At 36.1% G+C, this 10608-nt stretch overlaps 1 protein-coding gene across 2 annotated transcripts in view; it reads right to left on the bottom strand.

Moving 5' to 3' along the window:
- Nucleotides 1-418: 418 nt before the first annotated feature.
- Nucleotides 419-10608, bottom strand: part of IQGAP2 (IQ motif containing GTPase activating protein 2) — a 278338-nt gene continuing 268148 nt past the window's right edge. For both annotated transcript variants that reach the window (XM_069492248.1, XM_069492249.1), the window contains 4 exons: nucleotides 8983-9143; nucleotides 6329-6466; nucleotides 5067-5175; nucleotides 419-878 (listed from right to left, as the gene is read on the bottom strand). In XM_069492248.1, the coding sequence (XP_069348349.1) occupies nucleotides 765-878; nucleotides 5067-5175; nucleotides 6329-6466; nucleotides 8983-9143 (522 nt within the window). In that variant the 3' untranslated portion in view covers nucleotides 419-764. The remainder of the gene's footprint in view (nucleotides 879-5066; nucleotides 5176-6328; nucleotides 6467-8982; nucleotides 9144-10608) is intronic.

The raw sequence follows: 10608 nt of genomic DNA, 5'->3' as shown, positions 1-10608 counted from the left end.
TACATTTAAAAACCATCTAGATACTGATTTTATAGCATTACAAAAAATTGAGAGGCACAATTGAAGTATTCAAATACATTGTGAGGGACGGAGGTGGGGGACCTATGATCGCTATCATGTTGTTCCTTAGTCACTTAAAGGCTCTTCGTATGAGAGTCTTTACATGAGGCAGTAGTGCACTTTCATTTAGTAGGAATAAATCACATAAAATATATACTTTTATACAGAAAGTGTTATTGTATTGTCATTTTCAATTACTTATAAAAACTTCATCTTGAATTGCACAAAAATTCTCTTTAAAATTGATAACTCCCAGAAGACAGGGCTTAGAACTATCTAAATAATTCATTACAAATAATTAGGTTTCCATTTATCCACAGATAAAAAAAAATCTATGAAGAATTACATTATTCAAGTGGGACATTTAAAATTTTTTCATAGGAAAATAGGTTTACATGTTTGTCCCTAGTCAGCTAAATTTCTCCCCCTACTTTAAAATAAATCACAGGATGTCCAAAGTTTTAAATCAGAGTACCTATACCACAGTACAATGTGGATGTGTTTACATTAATTCATTTTGTATATCATTCTATTTTAGTATCAAATTATCAAAAAGGCACATTATCCAGAACAGTTTTGGTCTTTAAAAAAAAAAAATCACACATTTGTAAGCAGTGATTTCAATCATGTTTAAAAAAAAATACTAAACAAATTGATTCCCCAATCCAGATGATAACAGAATTCATGAAATTTCTGCAGGCACTTCACTTTCCATAGAATTTCTTGTTCAGCAGGTATATGAGAAGGTTTACATTCACTTTAACCTTATCAAACATTTTCATTACAGCTACTCCTTCATACTGCATCTGAAGTAAATCCTGAAATTGTAAGGAACATCATTAAATCTCAACTTTGACATTTTGCACATTTAAAAACATACTAGAAGAATATGTTGACCAAAAAAAGACTTAATGAGCTACGTGGGGACTTTTTTTTTTTTTTTAAGTTTTTTGAGATATGGTCTTATTATCTTGCCCAGGCTGGCCTCAAACTCCTGGGCTCAAGCAGTCCTACCACCTCAGCTTCCTGAGTGGATGGGACTACAGGTGCATGCTACTGTGTCCAGGCATACATGGGTTTTTTTAACCATTAGTGTGGGTCAAAATCATCTGGTTAAAAACACAAGCTAGTTAAAACACAGACTGCTGAGCTCCAGCTCCAAGGATTTCTGATTTTGTAGCTCTGGAGTGGGGCTCACAAATTTGCACTTTAACAAGTTCTCAAGTGATGGTAAAATTGTTGGACTTTAAGAATCACTGACCTAGATGAAAGAAAATAGGTTTTTAGAATTGATAAGGACTGTATGTCAGATATATAATTACAATTTTAACTTTTAATTGAAACATTGAAAGCACAAATGTGTCAGCTAGATGGGATATATCCTTTAGAACTGCAGTGTTTTCTAAAGTGAAATAAGCAAGACAATTCATTGGGGTGGGGGGCAAAAAGAATATTAGCACTCCTATTTATTTTTTATTATTCTTTAAATACTTAATTTTTATATATGTTTTACAAAGCACATTTTAGAGTACCGTAGTAAGTAGAAGCATGTATACTTTGTAAACAAGTATGTATATAAGTGGACAAGTACTCATACTATTTACTGATGAAATCATGTGACCAAAGTTTGGAGACCACTGTACAAAGCAATTCCTTCCTGATCTAGACTACTTCTCTTCCCATACTGAGAACAAACCCTCATTCTTAAGTTAAACCATTATTCTGTTTTTTATTACCACCATATAAACAAAGGAGATCAATTCTTATCTCTAAAATAAATAACCAAGTCACAAGAGCCACATGCATGAAGCTGAGCTGTAACATTTCACAGTAACATGGGACAGGAAGCCTTTCCCAACTAGAAGATATTATTCCTGAACTGTCCTGGACTAATACTTAGGTCTCATTTTCTTATGTCTAGCTCTGGAAATTTCTTAGTTCTTAATCACAGTGCCTGGGGACTATGTTAAGCAAGGCCACCTGTAGAAGTTGGAGTTATCTCTGGGAGAACTTTGGCTAACAGCTTCCTCCTCCTTCACTTCCTCAATTAACTCCCACTCTACTCAAATAAACCCCGACATTATTTAGACATGCTTTTGGAACTGAAGTTCTATAAGGAATTGAAGTCCTTTCATCAAGAATGCTTTTACTTATTATAGTGGAGATTCACTTTTCCTCTGGGAAATGCAACATCTGTTAATCAAAGTTTCTTAGAAAAGAATTAAACCAGTATGGTTAGGTTGAGAAGGAGAGGTGTATACAGGGGAATTAGCTGGGTCCCCAAAGTAGGGAGCAGAGAAAACATGACTGCATTTGTGATCAGAAGACCAGATTTTAGTCTTAGCTCTGCCATTTGCTATCTTAAGACCTTGCAACATGACATAACCTCTCTGAAGTTCTGTTTCCTTGTGTATAAATTGGGGGTAACGCTGTCAACCTTCACAGGGGTGCTACTGGGAATGAGATGGTATCAAGGTATCTGCAAACCCTCGTAAGCCACCTCTGTCTTGTCAGGATAAAAGTGGAATCTTGTGAGATAGGTAGGCAGTAGATGCTACCCCTTCCATAATGAGCTCTCCGAACCTCAGTCATCCATCTAGGAAAGGAAGAACGCCCATGTTGCAGCCCCCGATAAACACCTGGCATTGCTTTTATAAGCAAGAACATGTATCACCTTCCTGTTATTTATATGGTCTATAGTTATAGGATAAAATTCTATCTTACCATTTTCTTTAGGAACTGAAGGGAGAATGGGCTGAGGAGGACCTAGAGACACACAGCTGTAATGTTAGAAGGGACCTCCCCCCTTAGTCCTCTCAGAAACTTCTGCCCTTTCCCCAGTCCTTGATTCACACTAAAGACTAGACCATCACATTTTTCTTTGGTAATTTACACATTCATGCAATTGCCTGAAAGCTGCATATATAAATAAGAGTTTGACTTTACATCTGACAGCTATTAAATGCAGGGCTGCCTCCATGGTACACAGTCTGTGCAGGTGTACAGGGTCCCATGTTCAGAAGAGCCCTGTACTTGGTTTAATGCTTTTCTGTCATCATCCAGAAATCCTTCATTTTGAACAAGGGGTCCTGCATTTTTTACTTTGCCCTGAGCCCTGAAAATTATTTAGTAAGTTTTGATTACATATGTTAATGATTAAAAAAATCTGGGGCATAGTGGCCATCTGCATACAGCTAAGAATTAACATTTCACGGCCGGGCACGGTGGCTCATGCCTATAATCCTAGCACTCTGGAGGGAGGTGGATCGCTCAATGTCAGGAGTTCGAGACCAGCCTGTGCAAGAGCGAGACACCCCCATCTCTACTAAAAATAAAAAGAAATTATCTGGCCAACTAAAAATATATAGAGAAAAAATTAGCCAGGCATGGTGGCACATGCCTGTAGTCGCAGCTACTCAGGAGGCTGAGGCAGGAGGATCGCTTGAGCCCAGGAGTTTGAGGTTGCTGTGAGCTAGGCTGATGCCATGGCACTCACTCTAGCCCGGGCAACAAAGCGAGACTCTGTCTCAAAAAAAAAAAAAAAAAAAAAAAATTCACAATGAATGGTGTGAACTGCTAATCCCACTGTATACTGAATCCTTAACAAAGGGACAAAGTGAAACTTGGTTTTTGTAGCAGTACTCAATTCCAGTAATCTCTCTAAATACAACATAAGGCGCCTCCTGGTCACCTGTGATTCATCTGTCCAGCTGATACTGATTGGCTTTGGGCCATGTCCTTCTTGGCAATCACCTTATAGCTCTTTGCTATTTCTACAGGAGAATCACTAACCAGGATGTATCACAAGTATATTCTTTTCTCTTTGTGTATTTATCTTGTATTTATCTAAGTGTTACATACAATAACTGAACACTCTCATTAGCTAAATTGTTAAATGGATACACTTAGTGACATTTAAAGTAAGTTAGAAAACAATACTGTTTACTCAAGTATACTTTTCATAATTACATATTATCTTTTATTTTTCTCTCTGAACTCTAATGTACTGCATTATCTCAATATCCTTATCAAACCCTTTCAGCCCCTATTTTTCTTTTTACACTTGTAAGAGCTGCCAGACAGAATAGAAGGGCTTTGGGATGCAGTCCCTTGACAGGGAGATAATTTCAGGGCGCGGAGCCATGGACTGAGCAGGCAGTGAGGCCAGAACTCACATCACTCTCAGGGGCTTAAGCAAGATGACTCCTGCAGACATACGAAGAATAACTGGAAACCATTTTACATGCAGTTTTGGACCAGGTAAATGGGTGTTATTTCCATTTAAAAAGTGTTATATAAAAAAAAAAAAAAACTTAGTTTTTAATACTTCTTTAAAGAAGTGATCTTGTGCTAAGGATTAGCTGGGGGTAGATGAACATTTGGTTGCACCACCCTCTTAATTTTTTTTTGCACATAAATTGGATCTTTCAGTTTCTGTTTAAGGGCACTTGGCTTAAAAGTGGTTTTTATGAGACAATAATGTTAAATTCATATTGTAAACACCATTTTTATATTTATAGATATCTGTTTTGCATAATGTCTTTCGTTCTTATGATCTCAAACATTTAACAAATAGATTTAACAAACTGATGTAAAAACTCTACTAGGAAGGAGAAAGGAAGAGAGGGGTAAAGAGATCAGGAAAGTTCCAATCCTGAGCATAATGTAGTCTTAGAAAGAAACCGCAAGTTTCCAATAAAAGGAAAACTCCCAGCCTTTAACAGCTCTGAATACTTTTATATTATATTCTTTTGTCTAAGCTTCAAAATAGAAAACGGCTTAGAAAAACTGACTACTATGGTTTGCCATCTAAAAGCATTTTAAGTCCCATTATTTGAAACAGCACAGCTTTTAAAAAAATCATCAATGCCTAAAAAATGAATATTGGCAAATAAGGCTTGTGCTGTTCTGTTAAACTTCACTGCTGTCATGAAGAGTGCAGCCAGGGGAGCCGTGGATGACCCCCACACAAAACTCATCCCCAACGTGCAGAAATCCCAGCTTACCTGAATATTGAGCTGCACCTTTTCCATCTCTACCCCAAGGAACTTAGATCTGACATCAAAGATGCCCACATCTTCAGTAGCTATGATATCAAATGTAACATTCTTAAACCTAGTCAAAAAAGGAAAATTCACACGTGTGAAATTGCAAATACAGTATACGCTTAAAGCTGAAACAAACTAACAGAATCCCAAGTTATCATTCTGAGTGAATGACCTGTTGAGAAAATTCTACGCAAGTCACCAAAAACCTCACATCATCTTTCCCCTACTCTGCCCCCTGAACACTAGGTTTGATGGCTATTTTTGAGATCTATAGCTCAACAGGGTACTAGAGTAGGTGCTTTAATTATAAAAGAAATAGACAATATGGTACTTGCTCTTAAGGAGCAGCAAATATATTTGGAAATATATGAGAGTCACAGAACATGAGAATTAAATATTGACCTATACTGCTAGCCAGCCAGTCAAGTATTTATTTATTTATTTATTTTTTTATTCTTATTTCAGCATATTGTGGGGGTGCAAAAGTTTAGGTTACATATATTGCCCTTGCCCCCCCCACCCCCCCAGGTATTTAAGTTTTATAAAACTTCAAAAGAGTAAGTAGCATTTTTGGGGGGGGTGGTGTTGTCAAAAGAAGGTTTCATAAGATAAATGGAGTAGACACCAGGCTTTGAAGGCAGGCAAGAGTTAGAGAGAAGGCAAATGTAGTAAGCCCGGCTTCCCTTGAGACAAAGGACAAGTGATGGGGCACCAGGCTCATGTCCTTTGAAAAAAAAAGGAAGCATGTGGTGCTTGATGTGGGGCTGTGGAGGGGGGTTTCCCTTTTCTCCACCTCCTTGAACACACACTCACAGCACACACAGTCTGTGGCTTTGAAATTAGAAAGGTACTGTTTTGCAATTGTAGATAACTCATCTACCAAGACCAAAAGACAGCCTCTCATTCTCACTGCTGTGACTCAGTTCTTCTGGGGGGACGGAGAGGCTCACAAATCCAAACACCCTGGATAAGCCATGGGAAAGACAACCACTTGACTGGCACTTTACGGGACAGATGGCACCAGATAGTGAGGCCAAGGGAAGACTGGCAATGACGATACATGTATTCCTTCCTTGTCATCTATAATCAAGGCTAAGCCTTGCTAGACCAAACGGAGCTCTCTCAAGGGCCACGGGAAACTGAAAAAAAAAAGAACGTGAGTCAGATTTTATGTGAGTAGGTGCAATGCGTGTTCTGTGCAGACCCCAGGTCACACTTACTGGTTTGTCTGCAGATCATCTATCCCCAGCAGGACGCCCTTCTCGTGCAGCTTCGCTGCTGTGTACCTCACAGGCTTGGCTCTCTTTGCCCCTTTGGGTTCTCCTTTTCCATCTAGTTTGATTGATCTCCGAGAATTTCTGACAAAATAAGAACCGATCATTTGTTGTTATGATGGTGAACTCAGATGTTTCTGGTAGTGTAATAACCACGCCTGTGTAACACCCCTGTTCAAACCGGGCCCCTGTGGCGCTGAACGTACACCTTTTTATTCTGCGATAGTAGTAATTTCCCCGTGCATTAAAACCTCACTACTGAACTGCTTAAGGGGAAAGGGATTTCCCAAGCAACTGAAGGTTACATTACAGACTAATGTTTTTAATAAAACTTACACTCTATTTTCTCGGGCATATTGAACTAAGTGGCTATCTTCAGTCATTTCCCAAGTAGCTTTGGTGTAATAACATGAACTGCATACTCTGAAGTCAAGGTATTACTAGGACTGCTTTAGTTTATTTAACAAACACTAGGTTACTGGCATGTTGTTCTAAGTGCTTCATAAACATCACCTCGCATTTACAAAATTAACATTACCATGGTGCTTTGAAATCAGTACATTCCATTATTTCATTTAATTCTCATAACAATACTTGTGAGGCTGGCACTCCTAAACCCACGTAAAGATTAAAAAAAAATCGAAGCTCAAAGCAGTTCACTGAACTGCTTCAGGATCACACAACATAAGAGAGGACTGGAACCCAAATCCAAATCGCCTGACTGCAGAGCTTGTGTAAAATGCCTTAAAGTAGTTATGATAAATATGTAAAGTAAACCCCTAACAATCTCGTTTCTACTGAAAATTAGCTTGACCAACTTCTTCCTCCCAAGTAGAGTGTAAAAAAAATACATAACTCTATATTCAGGCCCAAGCAAATGAATTAAAATTTGGAACCAGTGGGGCCCAAATAAGTAAGGTTTAAATTTCGTTATTTCCCTTCATCAAATCTTCTATGATTGATCCAGCAATCTTACTTCTGGGTGTTTACCCAAAGATCTGAAATCAGTTTGTCAGATATCTGCCTACCATGTTCACTGCAGCACCATTCACGACAGACACTTGGAATCAACTTAAGTGTCCATCAACAGAAGAATGGATAAAGAAAGTGTGAGATATATGCACAAAGGAATACTATTCAGCCTTAAAAAAGAAGAAAAATCTGGCATTTGGGACAATATGAACAGAATTGGAGAACATAATGCTAAGTGAAATAAGCCAAGCACAGAAAGACAAATACTGAATGTGGAATCTAAAAAAGCTGTGCTCATAAAAGCAGAAAGTAGAATGGTGGTTACAGAGGCTAGGGGGTGGGGAAAAATGGGGAGATGATAGTCAAAGGTATAAAATCTCACACAGGAGGAATCAGATTTTTTTTTTATATATATTACAGAGTATGCTGAGTATAGTTAATAATAGTGTATTGTGATTTAAAAACTGCTAAAAGTAAATTTCAAATGTTCTCATTACAAAAAAATAAATATATGTTAATTAGCTTGACTTCATTATTCCACGTTGTATTAATAAATCATAACATCACTTTGTACCTTGTAAATATACACAATTATAAAGTCAATTTATAATAAAATTTTTAAAAATCTATGATTAATGCAATTGATTTTTTCACACAGCATCATCTCTTACTGCCAATTTGATGACAAGGATTGTATGAAAATATTGTACTGCATATTTAAATGGATAATGAAAATTTGATAAGCATTGACCCTAATCTAGTGATAATAATTACAAGTGAAATATAGTCATTAAAAATGGCTATATTGTATATAAAAATCTATGATACTTATGCTAATGGATAATAGAGAGCTAACAAATTGTGCCTGTTGTGTCAATAATGATATTTTAAAACCTACGAAGCAATTTAAAATCATTAAGATGCTTTGTGCAATTAGCAAATATCTGATGTTATCTCACATTAGCAAGTATTAAAATATTGTTTATAATAAACATTCCAAAACAAGAGTCTTTTTTAAAAACAACTTTGGGGGATAAAAGGGGATGGTTAACGGGTACCAAATACAGTTAGAATAAGGTCTAGTAGTCTGTAGCATAATAGGGCAGCTGTAGTTGACAACAATTTATTGCATACTTTAAAATAACTAAAAGAGTGGGATTGGAATGTTCCTGACACAAAGACATGACAAATGCTTGAGGTTATGGATACCCCAATGACCCTGATTTGATCATTATATACTTTATGCCTATATCAAAACATCACACATATCTTATAAATATGTGCTAATATTATGTATCCATAATTGAAAATACAAAATATTTTTAGAAAGAATTTTAAAAAATCCATCTTTAACTAAAAAAGACCAAAGGAACAATGAAAATGTTTCCCCTAAGTGCTAATGCTATTTGTTTATAATACAATAGGTAAGCCACTTTAATTCTAATGCTGATGGGGTACTAAAAAGCTTCCAAATTTATTCCTGACTTCTTAGTTCACAGCGGTAAATAATAAAATTGAGACTCTAGTAAAAGGTTTGCTTCCCAACCCGATCCCACAGCCCAGAATGATAGAATTGACATCTCATAAATCATGACGTTCCACATGAATATGACATGATTTTAACTTACTTTCTTTTTAAGTTGTCTAAACAAGTCTTTATGTAGGTGTCATAATAATTAATTTGCTCTTCATAAAATGCTGCCTTCTCATTAAGTGCTTTCAGGGTCTGCTGAAGTTTTGCTAATTCAGCTTTTCGAAGCTTACGATACATTCTTTGATTTCGAATATCCTAAAACAACAAGTTAAAGGCTATGAGATTTATGCAGTTTACTTCACGATATTGCCAATTTGGGACAAGAAAAATATCAAAGAGTAAGTCACTATTTGTGTCTGTTAATTTGCAGTTTATCTCAGGCCTCTTATTTCACTCTTAACACCAAAGTGTTCCCAATCTTTTTTTACGTCAGAACAGGAAAGTGTCCATATTTCACTTTAAGAGACTTGCTAAGGTTTGTTTTTCTCTGGATGGAAAAGCAAGGAAGTAATTTTAGAACCACCACATAATTAGTTTAAGGAAAAAATAGTGTTTTAAAAGGGGCACAAATAAGACTTCAGCAGGAGACACGTAATTTCCTCAGACTATTTTGAACATTCTTCTTTGAAAAATACTTTAAACTGAAAAGGTTTACATTTAATTGTTGAATTCATTTGAGAAATCAGTAAAAACCACACTTTTTCATCTGGCAAATATTTCTCAAGGTTTGAAAAAACAACTTTCAGTCAGCTCTCAAGACTGACGGAAAAGATTAAACATTGATAACTATTACTTAGATTTAAATAGAATTCTTAGAACATTAAGTTGCATAAGCTGCTTATAGCTTACAAGAGGTATGCTAAATTTAAACTTGCAGATATAAGGGTTTTTTGGTAATTTTAACTGGTGAGTTATAAAAATGTTTCATTTAAGGAAATGGTGCCTGCTTAATATTATTTTCCTTTGAAGATGAATTAAAAACCATTCCCCTAGGAATTCAAAGAGATATGCACATATCTCTACCCCCACAGCCCTCCCAAGTAAAAATTCTTCATTAAATAGAATCTTTAGGTGGGTGCCTTCATGATAGCTTTTTTTTTTTTTTTTAAAGCAAAAGCATTAATTTCTTTACCCAATATTCCTAAAGAGAAATATTTCCACCTCAAAGCTATAGAAAGAAACACTACTTCCCTTGAATCACTAGAATTGACTATAACTTTCCATAGAAGAAAGAAGCTGAGTGCATTTCCCTCACAGGAGGTGAAAACATTTATTTTTTCTGATCACTTAACTCCCTTTAACTTCTGGACTCATACTAATTTGCATGTTTGGATAAAAAGAATGAAATGTCCTTTTAACCCAAATGTATACTTCCTTATCCTTGACAAACAGATCTCAGCCACTTCCTGTGATGTTTCATTGCACTAAGTTGAGATCCTTTTCTCAGGAAGTTTCTCAAGTGTAAAAATATGGGATGAGAAAACAGAAACCAACCTTTAAGTTTGAACTGCATCTGTGTTAAACTGTTTAGAAAAGAATTCTGAGGGACAACTAACAACTCAGGAGAAAAACTCTCCCAAAAATGTCAATTAAAAAACTAGTACGTATTACTTAAAGGTATAGATCAAACTTGTCTGTTACATTTCTTCAGGATTTATTTCTGGTGTGTTTCAATTCTCCTAATGACTTGAGGGAGTTGTGAATATTCTGTATTAAAAGT

This window comes from Eulemur rufifrons, chromosome 17 (genome assembly GCF_041146395.1).
Source record: "Eulemur rufifrons isolate Redbay chromosome 17, OSU_ERuf_1, whole genome shotgun sequence".
Taxonomy (NCBI): Eukaryota; Metazoa; Chordata; class Mammalia; order Primates; family Lemuridae; genus Eulemur; species Eulemur rufifrons.
Note: the sequence above shows the minus strand (reverse complement) of the source record. Positions and strands in the feature narration are given on the sequence as shown.